Below are 19,075 nucleotides of genomic sequence, written 5' to 3' on the forward strand. Positions count from 1 at the left end.
ATGCAGACAGTTCGAATCACAGATGTTTATTAACAAAACAGGGGGCAGCAGACGACAGGTCAAGGGCAGGCAGAGGTCGGTAATCCAGGGCAGAGACAGTAAGATACAGAACAGCAGGCAGGATCAGGATAGGGCAGGCAGAGTAGGCTTGACGAGACAAGTGGAGACAGAGGGCTGTGAGACAAAGGTTTACAATCCTTGATACATGAAAAGTGGGATGTATACGGAGGGTGCTGGGCAACAGAAGACGAACAGCAGAGGGGCTAAGGATCTTAGAGATGGGGAAAGGTCCGATAAAATGGGGGGAAAGTTTGCTGGACTCCACCCAGAGGGGCAGATCCCGAGTGGACATCCATACCCTCTGCCCAAGACGATAACGGGGAGCCGGGGTCCGGTGGCGGTCCGCCTGTCATCGATACCTGGAGGGGGTCTTGAGAAGAGCAGACCGGGCTCTCTTCTAGGTACGGCCACAGCTCAGGGAAGAGCGTGGGGCTGATAACCCATCGAACACTCGAAAGGCGAGAGACCAGTGGCTGAGCAGGGGAGGGTGTTGCGTGCGTATTCTACCTACACGAGTTGCTGGCTCCAGGTGTTGAACCGGGTGAACAGCAGGGCCCATCGAGCTAGCCTGGAGTTAAGCCGCTTGGCAGTGTGCAGATATTCCAGGTTCTTGTGATCCGTCCACACAATGAATGGATGTTCCGCCCCCTCTAACCAGCGCCCCCACTCCTCCAATGCCATCTTCACCGCGAGTAGTTCTCGATTCCCCACATCATAATTCCTCTCCTTGGCGTTAAGACGATGGGAGAAGAAGGAGCAGGGATGCAGCTTAAGGTCCAGGGCAGAACACTGGGACAGGACGGCCCCAACTCCGACATCCAAAGGGTCTACCTCCACCACCAACTGACGGGACGGGGTCCGGATGGATTCATATTGGAGCTGTGGTGAAGCGGTGCTTAAGGTCCAGGAACTCCCGGTCAGCAGCTGGGGACTACGTGAACGGGACCATGGGAGAGGTGAGTGCTGAAAGGGGGGAATTCAGGGTGCTGTAACCAGGGTGCTGTATCCAGGGTGCTGTATCCAGGGTGCTGTAACCAGGGGTGCTGTAACCAGGGTGCTGTAACCAGGGGTGCGAAGGTGAATGGAAAGATACTGGAGCGACAAACCGCCCTTGCTGTCTCTGTCTGGCCGGTTCCCGTCTCTCCATTGGGATTCTCTGCTTCTGACCCCTTTTTTTGGAGGCTGAGTCACTGGCTTACTGGTGCTTTCCATGCCGTCCCTAGGAGGGGTACGTTACTTGAGTGGGTTGAGTCACTGACGTGATCTTCCTGTCCAGTTTGTCGCCCCCTCGGGCTCGTGCAGTGGAGGAGATCTTCGTGGGCTATTCTCAGCCTTGTCTCAAGGTAGTAGGTTGGTGGTCTGTTGATATCCCTCTGGTGGTGTGGGGGCTGTGCTTTGGCAAAGTGGGTGGGGTTATATCCTGCCTGGTTGGCCCTGTCTGGGGGTATCGTTGGACGGGGCCACAGTGTCTCCCGACCCCCCCTGTCTCAGCCGCCAGTATCTATGCTGCAATAGTCTATGTGCCGGGGGGCTAGTCTGTCAGTCTGTTATATCTGGTGTTATTCTCCTGTCTTATCCGGTGTCCTGTGTGAATTTAAGTATGCTCCCTCTAATTCTCTCTCTCTCCCTCTCATCCCGGATGACCTGAGCCCTACAACCATGCCTCAGGACTACCTGGCCTGATGACTCCTTGCTGTCCCCAGTCCACCTGGTCGTGCTGCTGCTCCAGTTTCCACTCTTCTGCCTGCGGCTATGGAACCCTGACCTGTTCACCGGACGTGCTACCTTGTCCCAGACCTGCTGTTTTCAACTCTCTCGCTCTACCGCACCTGCTATTTCAACCTCTAAATGCCCGGCTATGAAAAGCCAAGTGACATTTACTCCTGATGTACTGACCTGTTGCAACCTCTACAAACGCTGTGATTATTATTTGACCCTGCTGGTCATCTATGAACGTTTGAACATCTTGGAGAAAAATCAGGCCTTAATGACCATGTACTGTTATAATCTCCACAGCCAGAAGGGGACTGGCCCCCCCTCAGAACATGGTTCCTCTCTAGTTTTTTTCCTAGGTTTCTGCCTTTCTAGGGAGTTTTTCCTAACCACGTGCTTCTACATCTGTATTGCTTACTGCTTGGGGTTTTAGGCTGGGTTTCTGTATAGCACTTTGTGACATCTGCTGATGTAAAAAGGGCTTCATAAATTAATTTGATTGATTGAACAGATCAGGGTGTGACATTTGTGTTAACATAACTTTTCATCCAGTACTGTGATGTGACAACAGTTTAACATGTTGTGTTGTTGTTGTGTTAAAACCAGGAGGTGGTAAGGAGAAGAGGGAAGTCCAGAAAAGAAGCAAAGGCCAGTCATTCTGAATTTAACTTCTCTTCTACGTGTCCAATGAGATCAGCATGATCTAATTTCCTCAAATGAAAGTGATGTTTTTTCAGAGACTGCTGTTCTGTGGTATAATTAACCTTATTTCGCTATGTAACTCTATTGAGCATGTGGTTTCACTGAAAGCTTTACTGAGCTACAGTACATTTAAGACACTTAAAATGTTCAACCATAGGCTAGGTCAGGGCTCTCCAACCCAGTTCGTGGAGATCTACTCTCCTGTAGGTTTTCGCTCCAACCCCAGTTGTAACTAACCTGATTCAGTTTATCAACCAGCTGATTATTAGAATCAGGTGTGCTAAATTAGAGTTGGATTGAAAACCTACAGAACGGTAGCTTTCCAGGAACAAGGTTAATCCTTAAACGTTTGAGTAACATAATAAAAAAATCCCCATCAAAATCCGAGATTTTTGCATAGCCTACGTCTCAATATCCTGCCTTCCGCATCCGCGGTGGAATGTGGCCGAGCTACGGCGGTTTTTGTCGGTCTTCTCACCAAAACGTCTGTAGCGTCCGAACGGTTTGTCCGATAAACTAATATGACCCCACTGTGGAAAGGGGAGACTCACAAATACGATGATGTTCTCCGTTTCGGTGTACAACCCCCTAAAGTGCCACAGGGCTCGTCTGAAGGTAACCCATACAAACAAATGGAAGTATGGAGGTAGTTTGGTGCCAACAAAAATAAGAACTTAAATATGTCCCACAAAACTAAAATATTCCCTGAGCTTTCAGACACTTCAAACTTATGATTTATTTTGTGACAGTCTTTTTTGCCATTTATGAATGTGTTATTCAATGTGTTTCTATGGGCTATAGTAGTCAAGGCCAAATTAAATATTTAACAAAAAAATGTTTTATATATATATATATTTTTATACCTAAAGGGGTCCTAAAATTCTAAATCAAATAGCTAAATGATCCATGGTATGACCATCTTAAAACAATTCCATATGTTAGCTTAGTAAATAATGAAATACAATCTAATTAAACTGAATCAATATTTATTCAGCTACATTAACACATCAATACACTTAAAAAATGAAATACAATGAACTTTCACAACTACAATTACAAACTGCAACTATATCAAGAGTTAATAAACCATATTCCCTGAGCTTAAAAACATTTTCTAAATAACTATTGTTATTATTATTAAAAGGCTACAGACAAAAGTTGTATGAAAATGATTTTAAAAGGTTAAACAAATATCCCCCCAAATATTAAGTAACTCGTAAAAATATAAAAACTGTTGTTTTTCCTCCCAGCTGCTGGTATTGATGGCTGGTATAGGTCTCACTCTGCTGGTATTGATGGCTGGTATAGGTCTCACTCTGCTGGTATTGATGGCTGGTATAGGTCTCACTCTGCTGGTATTGATGGCTGGTATAGGTCTCACTCTGCTGGTATTGATGGCTGGTATAGGTCTCACTCTGCTGGTATTGATGGATGGTATAGGTCTCACACTCTGCTGGTATTGATGGCTGGTATAGGTCTCACTCTGCTGGTATTGATGGCTGGTATAGGTCTCACACTCTGCTGGTATTGATGGCTGGTATAGGTCTCACACTCTGCTGGTATTGATGGCTGTGTAGGTACTGAAGTCAGAGTTCTGGACTCTCTTCTTCTTCTTTGGTCTCCTCTGTCCCTGACGGATATCCAACGAGGCATAACACAGATCTCCTTCCTCCTGAGAGAAGAGAGAGAGAGAGAGAGAGAGAGAGAGAGAGAGAGAGAGAGAGAGAGAGAGAGAGAGAGAGAGAGAGAGAGAGAGAGAGAGAGAGAGAGAGAGAGAGAGAGAGAGAGAGAGAGAGAGAGAGAGAGAGAGAGAGAGAGAGAGAGAGAGAGAGAGAGAGAGAGATTTTACAATTAATCTGTTAATATTATTCATATATAATCATACATTATTATTATTTCATGAAATGCATCATATCACTATGTTTTACTGCTTATTCCTTTAGTTTTTAATGAGTATACTCGCCAATGCATTGAATAGTACTGGGTTACAAATAACCTTGACTACAAATAAAGATGGCCACCAGTCATAGAACTACAACACCCATTCCGACTGTACAGATACATTACCTTCTCTCTTCTCTCACTTCCCCTGGTGGTCGTCCTGTTCAGAGGAACCTGAGTCTCAGATGCAGCTTCAGAGGAAGAGTTATCACCATTAAAACAACAAGTAAAGAACACATCTGATATTGAACTGTCAATTTAACATGGTTTACATTAGTTTACCAGAGTATTTGAAAGGTTTGATTGATTGATTGATGGCTGGTTTATTGATTGATTGATTATTTCATTGATTGATTGAGTTGGAGAGTAAAACAGATTAAGTGAGAGTGAATGTATACTAACTTTGTAAGTAAAATAATCAATTTTGTATATTATTGATGTTGTCAAAAACAGAAGATTAGGATATAGGATGTTCCTTACTTCAACAGTTAGTAAGATGGAATTTAAATATATCAAATCGACAAAAGGAATGAGTGAGTCAGTGCATGCTATGAAATAGTGAAAGAGCACATAATGCTATTAGTAATGAAGTTAGTTTACCTGTTGTTCTGCAGAAGGAGTAGACACAGAAAGTGGAGAGGAGGGAGGAGAGGAGAGCAGACACAGGACATAGACTGAACAGCAACATCCAACACAGTCCACAGTCTACATCAGGAGAGGAGGAGGACTCAGGAGGAGAGGAGGAGGAGGACTCAGGAGGACTGACGTCTGGACAAAACATTAAACACAAACAGAACTACTCTCTTAGAGTGAGTTGTCAATTATCTACTGCTGATTGGATGTTTACAGATGATCTTGAGGCAATGTTTTATGACCCTAGATCAGCCTCGGATGATTGATTCAAAATAACATTTAATGGAACCCAGACACACCAATACTAATACAATATTAATAATACCAAAGATACAGCAAGAAGATCTATATATAGAATAATAATAGTTCTTACCCAGTGAAATCCTAGTGGTGATGTTTCCATAGTGATAGACCCCTTTCTGTTTAATACCTCCTTTCCCTCCATCATCCTCCACCTTGTACTCCACAGTCCCACAGTAGTAGAGTCCCAGGTCAGATCCAGTGATGTTCTCAATCAGTAGATCATGGGAGTTGTTAGAGGGGTTCCACACCACATTGTATCCAGGGAAAGGGTTGGGATTATCAGAATTTTCTTGAAGATTAACGTAAACCTTGTCTGTCGAAATAACAAGACGCGGCTGGTACTTGTGAGAACAGTTCCTATACCACATAATGTATACTCCAGTAGTTATGATACAGTCACAGTAGAGAGTGATGTTGTCTCCTGGTCTGACTCTCAGCTCCACCTCTGCTGCAGAGATCCCATCCTGACTGGAGGAAACAGCACCTACAGGTAGCAGAGGAACAGTGTTAGGATGAACTGACTGGAGGAAACAGCACCTACAGGTAGCAGAGGAACAGTGTTAGGATGAACTGACTGGAGGAAACAGCACCTACAGGTAGCAGAGGAACAGTGTTAGGATGAACTGACTGGAGGAAACAGCACCTACAGGTAGCAGAGGAACAGTGTTATGATGAACTGACTGGAGGAAACAGCACCTACAGGTAGCAGAGGAACAGTGTTAGGATGAACTGACTGGAGGAAACAGCACCTACAGGTAGCAGAGGAACAGTGTTAGGATGAATCACAGAATGTCACTTTGATATCATAAACTTCTCCACATGCAAAGATGAACCTCATCTCTTTACCACAGTGATCACAACATCACAATAATAAGACAACAGATCTAGTCAACTATAAAACCACATCAAGAAATCAGCTATCATCCAGCTATAAGGCCCAGTAAAACAAGTTACTCACATAAGAATGCAATCAGAGCAACACACAGCCTGTCCATCTGGTGGTCTGATGGTCTGATGGTGACTGTCAGAGAGTAGCTGGGTCTTTGAGTAACAAGGTCTTTGCTGCGTATTTCCGTGTTCATGATTTGACATACTTTACCATGAAAGGACATACGAGCAGCGATTGGTTCGATCGAGTGGAAAGTTTTCAGCTTGTGGTCCTTTTCTCGGAAACCGATGTTGTGTGACATGAAAAGTAGGGTCTACAATCGAGGTAAACAGGCTTCACACATTCATGACGTCAATGGAAAATATTCAGCTTTGAGGTGTTCACCTTAGATAGCAACACCTTAAGAGACCTATAGACACTCTATGAAGAAATAAAAACACATTTTGATGACTGAGTTGACCTTTAAACCTTGAAGAAAATACATTTACACAGAGGCTTAAAGTAGGCCTATAGGACTTTATACCTGTAGTCAGAAAGTAGGTCTAATTTTAGCCCTAAAGTTTGCCATACACACTCTGGTCAATATGTGTGAATGGGAGAGATATCTGTGACAAATTAACTTGTAATAATAACGTTTGGACTCTCACACTCTGGCCTAATGAAAGACCCAGCTACTCTGACCCTGTTACTGAAAGACCCAGCTACTCTGACCCTGTTACTGACAGACCCAGCTACTCTGACCCTGTTACTGAAAGACCCAGCTACTCTGACCCTGTTACTGAAATACCCAGCTACTCTGACCCTGTTACTGAAAGACCCAGCTACTCTGACCCTGTTACTGAAAGACCCAGCTACTCTGACCCTGTTACTGAAAGACCCAGCTACTCTGACCCTGTTACTGAAAGACCCAGCTACTCTGACCCTGTTAGTGAAAGACCCAGCTACTCTGACCCTGTTACTGAAAGACCCAGCTACTCTGACCCTGTTACTGAAAGACCCAGCTACTCTGACCCTGTTACTGAAAGACCCAGCTACTCTGACCCTGTTACTGACAGACCCAGCTACTCTGACCCTGTTACTGAAAGACCCAGCTACTCTGACCCTGTTACTGAAAGACCCAGCTACTCTGACCCTGTTACTGACAGACCCAGCTACTCTGACCCTGTTACTGAAAGACCCAGCTACTCTGACCCTGTTACTGAAAGACCCAGCTACTCTGACCCTGTTACTGAAAGACCCAGCTACTCTGACCCTGTTACTGACAGACCCAGCTACTCTGACCCTGTTACTGACAGACCCAGCTACTCTGACCCTGTTACTGAAAGACCCAGCTACTCTGACCCTGTTACTGAAAGACCCAGCTACTCTGACCCTGTTACTGAAAGACCCAGCTACTCTGACCCTGTTACTGAAAGACCCAGCTACTCTGACCCTGTTACTGAAAGACCCAGCTACTCTGACCCTGTTACTGACAGACCCAGCTACTCTGACCCTGTTACTGAAAGACCCAGCTAATCTGACCCTGTTACTGAAAGACCCAGCTACTCTGACCCTGTTACTGAAAGACCCAGCTACTCTGACCCTGTTACTGAAAGACCCAGCTACTCTGACCCTGTTACTGAAAGACCCAGCTACTCTGACCCTGTTACTGAAAGACCCAGCTACTCTGACCCTGTTAGTGAAAGACCCAGCTACTCTGACCCTGTTACTGAAAGACCCAGCTACTCTGACCCTGTTACTGAAAGACCCAGCTACTCTGACCCTGTTACTGAAAGACCCAGCTACTCTGACCCTGTTACTGACAGACCCAGCTACTCTGACCCTGTTACTGAAAGACCCAGCTACTCTGACCCTGTTACTGAAAGACCCAGCTACTCTGACCCTGTTACTGAAAGACCCAGCTACTCTGACCCTGTTACTGAAAGACCCAGCTACTCTGACCCTGTTACTGAAAGACCCAGCTACTCTGACCCTGTTACTGAAAGACCCAGCTACTCTGACCCTGTTACTGACAGACCCAGCTACTCTGACCCTGTTACTGACAGACCCAGCTACTCTGACCCTGTTACTGACAGACCCAGCTACTCTGACCCTGTTACTGAAAGACCCAGCTACTCTGAACCTGTTACTGAAAGACCCAGCTACTCTGAACAACAGGAAGTCAGTGTGGGTTTCCTGTGTACTGAGTGTGTCTTTTCAGCCAATCAGTGACTAGCTCTTATATGAGTACTGTAATGCCAACATCATAATATCAGACTTACCAACATTAGTAGTGGTCAATGTATGTATCTGTTTACATGAGTGCACATATATGTGGGTATATTGGAGTGTGTCCATATGATTGTGTATCATGTATAGTCCTATGTCTGTGGTTGTGGTTTACTCAGGTAGTGTTGCTGCTCTTTAGGGGAGGGGTTAAGGAGGGCTGGGTTTCAGGTCTGAGGGGAGGACTGAGGGGTTAAGGGGGGGCTGGGTTTCAGGTCTGAGGGGAGGACTGAGGGGTTAAGGGGGCCTGGGTTTCAGGTCTGAGGGGAGGACTGAGGGGTTAAGGGGGCCTGGGTTTCAGGTCTGAGGGGTTCAGGGGGGCCTGGGTTTCAGGTCTGAGGGGAGGACTGAGGGGTTAAGGGGGGCCTGGGTTTCAGGTCTGAGGGGAGGACTGAGGGGTTATGGGGGGCCTGGGTTTCAGGTCTGAGGGGAGGACTGAGGGGTTAAGGGGGGCCTGGGTTTCAGGTCTGAGGGGAGGACTGAGGGGTTAAGGGGGGCCTGGGTTTCAGGTCTGAGGGGAGGACTGAGGGGTTAAGGGGGCCTGGGTTTCAGGTTTGAGGGGAGGTCTGAAGGGTTAAGTGGGGCCTGGAATTCAGTTCTGTGGGGTAGTTTTCAGGTCTGTAGAAACCACAATGTTTCCATCTACTTGACACGTGATGTGTCAACTGCTTGGCCAGCCACTCTATACCTTCTCATAAGTGTGTGTGTGAGCGTGCATGCATGCTTGCTTGTTTGTATGACTCTATTATTATCTAATTATATGTAATATTTCTCCAGGTATGCATGGTATAAAGTGTAGTATTAACAGGCTGTAAGAGGGAACAGATACCAGATAGATACTTTATGATGTTACTTTGACTGAAACAACAAAGTCATTCAGCTGTATCAACACCTCTAAGACTCAAGTCATGAGGTGTGACTTCCTCATGTGGTGTGGGTCCATCTCAGTCTGGATGTGTTCCACATCTGGAGTCTAACATTACCCATCAGACCTTGAGATGGACTAGTTCAAGTCAAGAGGTGTGAACTGTTAACATGAGAGTGCAGGGCAGTAGTTGTGCTTGTATCCTTTATGGTTGTGTGTACCTGTCATACTAACTGATATCTGCATCAGAGACCCAGCTACTCTGACCCTGTTACTGACAGACCCAGCTACTCTGACCCTGTTACTGACAGACCCAGCTACTCTGACCCTGTTACTGACAGACCCAGCTACTCTGACCCTGTTATTGACAGACCCAGCTACTCTGACCCTGTTACTGAAAGACCCAGCTACTCTGACCCTGTTACTGAAAGACCCAGCTACTCTGACCCTGTTACTGACAGACCCAGCTACTCTGACCCTGTTACTGACAGACCCAGCTCACTGCTCTTTCCTCAGACCTGAAACCCAGGCCCCCCTTAACCCCTCCCCTACAGAGCAGCAGCACTAGCTGAGTAAACCACAACCACAGACATAGGAATATACATGATATACAATTATATGGACACTCTCCCATATACCCACATATATGTGCACTCATGTAAACAGATACATACATTGACCACTACTAATGTTGGTAAGTCTGATATTATGATGTTGGCATTACAGTACTCATATAAGAGCTAGTCACTGATTGGCTGAGAAGACACACTCAGTACACAGGAAACCCACACTGACATCCTGTTGCAGTTGCCATGGTGATGTCTGTCTCTCTGTTTGTCTGTTTGTCTGTCTACCATTTGGCCTGAGGAACAGAGTACATCCAAGTTATAAGTAGTTGTTCACCCATGGTGCTGCTATTCTCCTGATGATGTCACACATGTTCTCACTGAGTGCATCATATCTCTGTCTATGTCCTATTTGTTTTCCCACTAATCCTGAAGAAAAAGAGATTGTTAGATACAGAACTACATCCACAAAGATAAAGAACTACAAATGGCATAGCTCTTAAACTATAATTGACTTGAATGTACCATCACATCCTCTCCAGAGCATCATGGTTATTGTAGTTTCTGATTGTAATTTCTTGCTGCATTCAATTCAGGGTGTCCAACATTGGTGAGGCCTAGATGTGTGGTGGATAAATAATAATTTTGGGATTCCTCAATTAGCTCATACAGATCATGGTGAGGATTTAAATGTTATGATTACTGGATGTTCATCATTTGATAAATCAAACATTAATACTGGCAGGTTGCAGTTATATAGGCCAACCTTAGGTCTCTGTCTCAGGATAGGTCTCTGTCTCAAGATAGGTCTCTGTCTCAATATAGGTCTCTGTCTCAAGATAGGTCTCTGTCTCAATATAGGTCTCTGTCTCAAGATAGGCCTCTGTCTCAGGATAGGTCTCTGTCTCAAGATAGGTCTCTGTCTCAAGATAGGTCTCTGTCTCAAGATAGGTCTCTGTCTCAGGATAGGTCTCTGTCTCAAGATAGGTCTCTGTCTCAAGAGCATTTTCTTAGGGGGTCAACATTAACACCAGAATGAGTGTTTGGTTCTTCATGTGGTTGACCAGGTGCTGCTAGTTAGGTGTTGCTGTCTACAGTGACCAACTTAAAGCTGAATATGTTCCAGTGACGTCACGTTACTTTGAAACCTGTTTACCTCGATGCTAGACCCTCCTCTTCATGTCACAACATGGGTTTCTGAGAAAAGGACCACAAGCTGAAAACTTTCCACTCCATCGAAACAATCGCTGCTCGTATGCCCTTTCATGGTAAAGTATATCTAGTCATGAACACGGAAATACGCAGCAAAGACCTTGTTACTCAAAGACCCAGCTACTCTCTGACAGTCACCATCAGACCATCAGACCACCAGATGGACAGGCTGTGTGTTGCTCTGATTGCATTCTTATGTGAGTAACTTGTTTTACTGGGCCTTATAGTTGAATGATAGCTGGTTTCTTATGTGGTTTTATGGTAGACTAGATCTGTTATCTTATTATTCTGATATTGTGATCACTGTGGTAAAGACATGAGGTTCATCTTTCCTTGTGGAGAAGTTTATGAAATCAAAGTGACATTCTGTGATTCAGCTGATTTCTTTTTGTTGCTCGTCTGTTTTATAGTTGACTAGATTTGTTGTCTTATTATTGTGATATTGTGGTGACTGTGGTGAATAACATCTAGTACATATTTGCCTGTACAGATGTTTATGATATCAAAATTATATTCAGTATTTCTGCTACCTGTAGGTGCTGTTTCCTCCAGTCAGTTCATCCTAACACTGTTCCTCTGCTACCTGTAGGTGCTGTTTCCTCCAGTCAGTTCATCCTAACACTGTTCCTCTGCTACCTGTAGGTGCTGTTTCCTCCAGTCAGTTCATCCTAACACTGTTCCTCTGCTACCTGTAGGTGCTGTTTCCTCCAGTCAGTTCATCCTAACACTGTTCCTCTGCTACCTGTAGGTGCTGTTTCCTCCAGTCAGTTCATCCTAACACTGTTCCTCTGCTACCTGTAGGTGCTGTTTCCTCCAGTCAGTTCATCCTAACACTGTTCCTCTGCTACCTGTAGGTGCTGTTTCCTCCAGTCAGGATGGGATCTCTGCAGCAGAGGTGGAGCTGAGAGTCAGACCAGGAGACAACATCACTCTCTACTGTGACTGCAACATAACTACTGGAGTATACATTATGTGGTATAGGAACTGTTCTCACAAGTACCAGCCACCTCTTGTTATTTCAACTTACCAAAATCTTCAGGACATTTCTGATAATCCCAACCCTTTTCCTGGATATAATGTGGTGTGGAACCCCTCTAACAACTCCTGGGATCTACTGATTGAGAACATCACTGGATCTGACCTGGGACTCTACTACTGTGGGACTATGGAGACTAACGTGGTGGAAGAAGGAAAACTAATTGGAAAGAAAGAGGTCTACCACTATGGAAACATCACCACTAGGATTTCACTTGGTAAGAACAATTATTATTCTATATATAGATCTTCTGGCTGTATCTTTAGTATTATTAATATTGTATTAGTATTGGTGTGTCTGGTTTCCATTAAATGTTATTTTGAATCAATCATCCGAGGGTGATCTAAGGTCATGAAACATTGCCTCAAGATCATCTTTAAACATCCATTCAGCAGTAGACAATCTAAGAATGTAGTTCTGTTTGTGTTTAATGTTTTGTCCAGACGTCAGTCCTCCTGAGTCCCCCTCCTCCTCTCCTGATGTAGACTGTGGACTGTGTTGGATGTTGCTGTTCAGTCTGTGTCCTGTGTCTGCTCTCCTCTCCTCCCTCCTCTCCTCTTCCTGTGTCTACTCCTTCTGCAGAACAACAGGTACACTCACTCTCTCACTCTCTGTCAGGAGTCACTTAGTCACTCATTCATTGTTAAGTCATTATTTACAAGCTGTATATGCTCCTTCACTCTTTTATAGCACTCTTTTACTCATTCCTTTATTTGATAAAAGTCAGTATTGTACTTAGAAAGTCAGAATACACTCACTCTCACTTAATCTGTTTTACTCTCCAACTCAATCAATCAATGAAATAATAAATCAATAATTGATCCAACCAATCAACCATCAATCAATCAATAAATCAATCAAACCTTCTTTCAAATACTCTGGTAAACTAATGTAGACCATGTTAAATTGACAGCTCAATATCAGATGTGTTCTTTACTTGTTGTTTTAATGGTGATAACTCTTCCTCTGCAGCTGCAGCTGAGACTCAGGTTCCTCTGAACAGGACTACCACCAGGGGAAGTGAGAGAAGAGAGAAGGTATAGTCAGAATGTGTGTTGTAGTTATTTGACTGGTGGCCATCTTTATTTGTAGTCCATGCGATTTGTAACCCAGTACTACTCAAAGCAGTGGCAAGTATACTAATTAAAAACTAAAGGAATAAGCAGTAAAACATAATAATATGATGAATTACTTGAAATAATCATAATGTATGATTATATATCAATAACATTAACAGATTAATTGTTAAATCTCTCTCTCTCTTGTATCTCTCTCACCATCTCTCTCTTGTCTCTCTCTCTCACTCTCCATCTGTGTGCCTCTCTCTCTCTCTCTCTCTCTCTCTCTCTCTCTCTCTCTCTCTCTCTCTCTCGCTCTGTCTCCCTCTCTCTCAGGAGGAAGGAGATCTGTGTTATGCCTCGTTGGATATCCGTCAGGGACAGAGGAGACCAAAGAAGAAGAAGAGAGTCCAGAACTCTGACTTCAGTACGTACACAGCCATCAATACCAGCAGAGTGTGAGACCTATACCAGCCATCAATACCAGCAGAGTGAGACCTATACCATCCATCAATACCAGCAGTGTGAGACCTATACCATCCATCAATACCAGCAGAGTGTGAGACCTATACCAGCCATCAATACCAGCAGAGTGTGAGACCTATACCAGCCATCAATACCAGCAGAGTGTGAGACCTATACCATCCATCAATACCAGCAGAGTGTGAGACCTATACCAGCCATCAATACCAGCAGAGTGAGACCTATACCAGCCATCAATACCAGCAGAGTGAGAGACCTATACCATCCATCAATACCAGCAGAGTGTGAGACCTATACCATCCATCAATACCAGCAGAGTGTGAGACCTATACCATCCATCAATACCAGCAGAGTGTGAGACCTATACCAGCCATCACTACCAGCAGGGTGTGAGACCTATACCAGCCATCAATACCAGCAGAGTGAGACCTATACCATCTATCAATACCAGCAGAGTGTGAGACCTATACCATCCATCAATACCAGCAGAGTGTGAGACCTATACCATCCATCAATACCAGCAGAGTGTGAGACCTATACCAGCCATCAATACCAGCAGAGTGAGAGACCTATACCATCCATCAATACCAGCAGAGTGAGACCTATACCATCCATCAATACCAGCAGAGTGAGACCTATACCATCCATCAATACCAGCAGAGTGAGACCTATACCATCCATCAATACCAGCAGAGTGTGAGACCTATACCCTCCATCAATACCAGCAGAGTGAGACCTATACCATCCATCAATACCAGCAGAGTGTGAGACCTATACCATCCATCAATACCAGCAGAGTGAGACCTATACCCTCCATCAATACCAGCAGAGTGAGATCTATACCATCCATCAATACCAGCAGAGTGAGACCTATACCATCCATCAATACCAGCAGAGTGTGAGACCTATACCATCCATCAATACCAGCAGAGTGAGACCTATACCAGCCATCAATACCAGCAGAGTGTGAGACCTATACCATTCATCAATACCAGCAGAGTGAGACCTATACCAGCCATCAATACCAGCAGAGTGTGAGACCTATACCCTCCATCAATACCAGCAGAGTGAGAGACCTATACCATCCATCAATACCAGCAGAGTGTGAGACCTATACCAGCCATAAATACCAGCAGAGTGTGAGACCTATACCCTCCATCAATACCAGCAGAGTGAGAGACCTATACCATCCATCAATACCAGCAGAGTGAGACCTATACCATCCATCAATACCAGCAGAGTGTGAGACCTATACCCTCCATCAATACCAGCAGAGTGTGACCTATACCATCCATCAATACCAGCAGAGTGAGACCTATACCATCCATCAATACAAGCAGAGTGTGAGACCTATACCATCCATCAATACCAGCAGAGTGAGACCTATACCAGCCATCAATACCAGCAGAGTGTGAGACCTATACCATTCATCAATACCAGCAGAGTGAGACCTATACCATCCATCAATACCAGCAGAGTGTGAGACCTATACCCTCCATCAATACCAGCAGAGTGAGAGACCTATACCATCCATCAATACCAGCAGAGTGTGAGACCTATACCAGCCATCAATACCAGCAGAGTGAGAGACCTATACCCTCCATCAATACTAGCAGAGTGAGACCTATACCAGCCATCAATACCAGCAGTGTGTGAGACTTGAAACATTATAGTCTTAACTGGGAGGACAAGAACTTTGATGTTATTACCAGTTCTTTTACTTTTTATGGAATACTTTTAACTTCCAATATCTTTCTCTCTCTCTCAACGTATGACAATGAGTTTAGAGTCATTTTATTATGGTTGAGTATTATTTTTTGCCTTTATAATTATTAAAATTGATGTTTTTAAGCTTGCATTAATTTAACTGTAGAACACACCTGCATTGAATCTATCAGAGTAAAATAATATTTTCAAAACTTCAGGAAATATGGTCATATATATTTTTGTAAAGGGAACTGATATGTTTTTAATGTACCTTGAATAAATATTGATTTAGTTTAATTTGATTTACTGATTTTACTTTCATTGCCGTAAGCATTTAAAATTGATTATAAAATTAGGTGTGGTGAAATGTGAAGACACTGCTTGTATCAAAAAGAGACAATGTGACAGCGCTACTTGCAAGACAGATGATCCAAGAGTGACGCAGTTTAACCCTATGGAACGTTTTGGTTTTTTAAATGTGCACCCCTTGGGGTCCGCAGGACCAAGTTTGGGAAATTCTGCCCTATGGTTTCCTCAATGTTAAGGTCATACCATTCTGTTTGGAAAGGCTCCAGCAACCTTTCAGAGGTTTTTGTTTGAGTGTGTGGCTTAGACAATTAGCAGGTGTGGCTAACATATTAAGAGGGTTGGCTTAGACGTGACAAGGGTGTGACTCTTAGGCTAAGAAGGTGTGGCTTAGATGCTAAGGGGGTGTGTCTTTAGAGGAAGACAGATGCTGAACAGAACCACAGCAGTTTCCATGGTTTCATACAAACACCTAGCCTATGGTTGAAGTTTACTCAAAGTAGCTCAGTAAAGCTTTCAACCACATTCTCAATAGAGTTACATAGAGAAGTCAGGTGAATTATACTACAGAACATTATAATCTCTGAAAAACATCATTTTATTTTGCAAATATAATTATTATTATAATTTATTATAATTATGTATTTATGGTCTGAGCTGGGTCCTGGTGGTGGTCTCCAGAGCTCTGTTTCTGTTCCTCATTCCTGCTGCCTTCTGGGTCGGGAAAACACACAGTGGGACAGGACATGGGGATATTCATATCAGTTTTTGTTAACTTAACTTCTCATCCAGTACAGTGATATAACAACAGTTTAACATCTTGTGTTGTTGTGTTAAAACCAGGAGTTGGTAAGGAGAGGAGAGAAGTCCAGAAAAGAGGCAGAGACCAGTCATTCTCCATGTCTGTAGTGAATTGAATTTTCTCTTCTACGTGTCCAATGAGATCAGCATTAAACTGTTGTCATGTTTTCATCACACCATCATCTGCTGGTCTGTCTCATTCTTTCTCTATTACCCATATGGTTTTTATTGCTTTTAATTTGGTGAATTTTTAGTAAGGGCTTAGAGTGCTTTTAAATGCAGTTTTTATTTTATTTCTATTTTATTTTATAAAGGTTTTTTTCCATTTGAAAAGGTCTACAAAATAGTAGTTGTATTGTAATGGATTTGTTATTTTAGATTGAGCTACTTTTCATGTATGATTTCTATTTGTAATGGTTATCTTCTGGAATGAAATGGCTATTTTTTCAGAGATTCTCCTGTTCTGTGGTATAATCAACCTGATTTCACTATGTAACTCTATTGAGAATGTGGTTTCACTGAAAGCTTTACAGAGCTACATTTAAGACACTTAAAATGTTGAGCCATAGGCCACGTCAGGGCTCTCCAACCCTGTTTGTGGAGAGCTACCCTCCTGTAGGTATTCGCTCCAACCCCAGTTGTAACCAACAGGACGGTAGCTTTACAGGAACAGGGGTTAAAGATTCCAGGGCGACGTGTTTGTATGAAACCACAGAAACTACTGTGGTTCTAATCAACAACGCTGTCTTCCTCTTAAGCCACACCCCATTAGCTCCTAAAACCACACCCCTTCGGTTCTAAGCCAGACCACGTAACATTTAAATCACGCCCCTTAGCCTCCTTGCTCTGGTTATGCATATCTGTCATCCTCTAAAGCCAAACCCTTTTCGTTTCTAAGCCACACCCTCCTAGTCTCTAAGCCACACCCTCTTCACCTCTAAATCACAACTCTTCACATCTAAGCCACACCCTCAAATACCTCAAAGGTTTGCTGGAGAATTTGTCAAACCAAATAGCATGACCTTGTCCTCAAAGACCTTAAGGGGAGACAAAGACATGATGACATGAAATCATATTAAACTGAATCAATATTTGCATTTACATTTATTCAGCTACATTAACACATATCAATACACTTACAAATGAAATACAATTAATTTACACAACTACAATTACAAAACAACAACTACATCAAAAGCTATTTAACCATATTCCCTGAGCTTAAAAACATTTTCTAAATCAATTTCGTTATTCTTATTAAAAGGCTACAAACAAAGTTAAAAAAGAAATCACTAGTATGAAACGGTTTAAAACAAGAATATAAAAATATTCCCCCCAAAATTAAGTAACTCTTAAAAATATCAAAACTGTCGTTGTCACATATTGGTATAGGTCTCACACTCTGCTGGTATTGATGGATGGTATAGGTCTCACTCTGCTGGTATTGATGGATGGTATAGGTCTCACACTCTGCTGGTATTGATGGCTGGTATAGGTCTCACTCTGCTGGTATTGATGGATGGTATAGGTCTCACACTCTGCTGGTATTGATGGATGGTATAGGTCTCACACTCTGCTGGTATTGATGGCTGGTATAGGTCTCACTCTGCTGGTATTGATGGATGGTATAGGTCTCACACTCTGCTGGTATTGATGGATGGTATAGGTCTCACACTCTGCTGGTATTGATGGATGGTATAGGTCTCACACTGCTGGTATTGATGGATGGTATAGGTCTCACACTGCTGGTATTGATGGATGGTATAGGTCTCACTGCTGGTATTGATGGATGGTATAGGTCTCACACTCTGCTGGTATTGATGGATGGTATAGGTCTCACTCTGCTGGTATTGATGGATGGTATAGGTCTCACACTGCTGGTATTGATGGATGGTATAGGTCTCACTCTGCTGGTATTGATGGATGGTATAGGTCTCACTCTGCTGGTATTGATGGATGGTATAGGTCTCACTATGGTGGTATTGATGGATGGTATAGGTCTCACTCTGCTGGTATTGATGGATGGTATAGGTCTCACTCTGCTGGTATTGATGGATGGTATAGGTCTCACACTCTGCTGGTATTGATGGCTGGTATAGGTCTCACACTCTGCTGGTATTGATGGATGGTATAGGTCTCACTCTGCTGGTATTGATGGATGGTATAGGTCTCACACTGCGGGTATTGATGGATGGTATAGGTCTCACTCTGCTGGTATTGATGGATGGTATAGGTCTCACACTCTGCTGGTATTGATGGATGGTATAGGTCTCACACTCTGCTGGTATTGATGGCTGGTATAGGTCTCACACTCTGCTGGTATTGATGGATGGTTTAGGTCTCACTCTGCTGGTATTGATGGATGGTATAGGTCTCACACTGCGGGTATTGATGGATGGTATAGGTCTCACTCTGCTGGTATTGATGGATGGTATAGGTCTCACACTCTGCGGGTATTGATGGATGGTATAGGTCTCACACTCTGCGGGTATTGATGGATGGTATAGGTCTCACACTCTGCTGGTATTGATGGAT

The 19,075-nt window shown here is 43.7% G+C and overlaps 1 protein-coding gene and 1 long non-coding RNA gene across 2 annotated transcripts; both read right to left on the minus strand.

The window, feature by feature from the left end:
• Positions 1-3,971: 3,971 nt before the first annotated feature.
• On the minus strand, positions 3,972-5,096 carry LOC123484297. Its single transcript, XR_006658481.1, has 3 exons — positions 5,017-5,096; positions 4,543-4,607; positions 3,972-4,147 (listed from the first exon to the last, which is right to left on the minus strand). It is a non-coding gene; the product is annotated as an uncharacterized LOC123484297 (long non-coding RNA).
• Positions 5,097-5,233: 137 nt separating this feature from the next.
• LOC123484291 lies at positions 5,234-6,542 on the minus strand. The gene is made up of 3 exons (XM_045214474.1): positions 6,311-6,542; positions 5,480-5,836; positions 5,234-5,247 (listed from the first exon to the last, which is right to left on the minus strand). The coding sequence occupies exons 1-3, from the start codon at positions 6,540-6,542 to the stop codon at positions 5,234-5,236; spliced, it is 603 nt and encodes a 200-aa protein (XP_045070409.1).
• Between the last annotated feature and the right edge of the window lie 12,533 nt (positions 6,543-19,075).

This window comes from Coregonus clupeaformis, unplaced genomic scaffold (genome assembly GCF_020615455.1).
Source record: "Coregonus clupeaformis isolate EN_2021a unplaced genomic scaffold, ASM2061545v1 scaf0262, whole genome shotgun sequence".
In the NCBI taxonomy this organism is placed as follows: Eukaryota; Metazoa; Chordata; class Actinopteri; order Salmoniformes; family Salmonidae; genus Coregonus; species Coregonus clupeaformis.

What these genes read in the sequence shown, in the direction of transcription:
- LOC123484291 (XM_045214474.1), bottom strand. Translation starts at nt 6,542, where the DNA reads ATGTCACACAACATCGGTTTCCGAGAAAAGGACCACAAGCTGAAAACT. An exon ending in TGCTCTGATTGCATTCTTAT is followed by an intron (nt 5,837 to 6,310) that starts GTGAGTAACTTG and finishes TGCTACCTGTAG; the next exon opens with GTGCTGTTTCCTCCAGTCAG.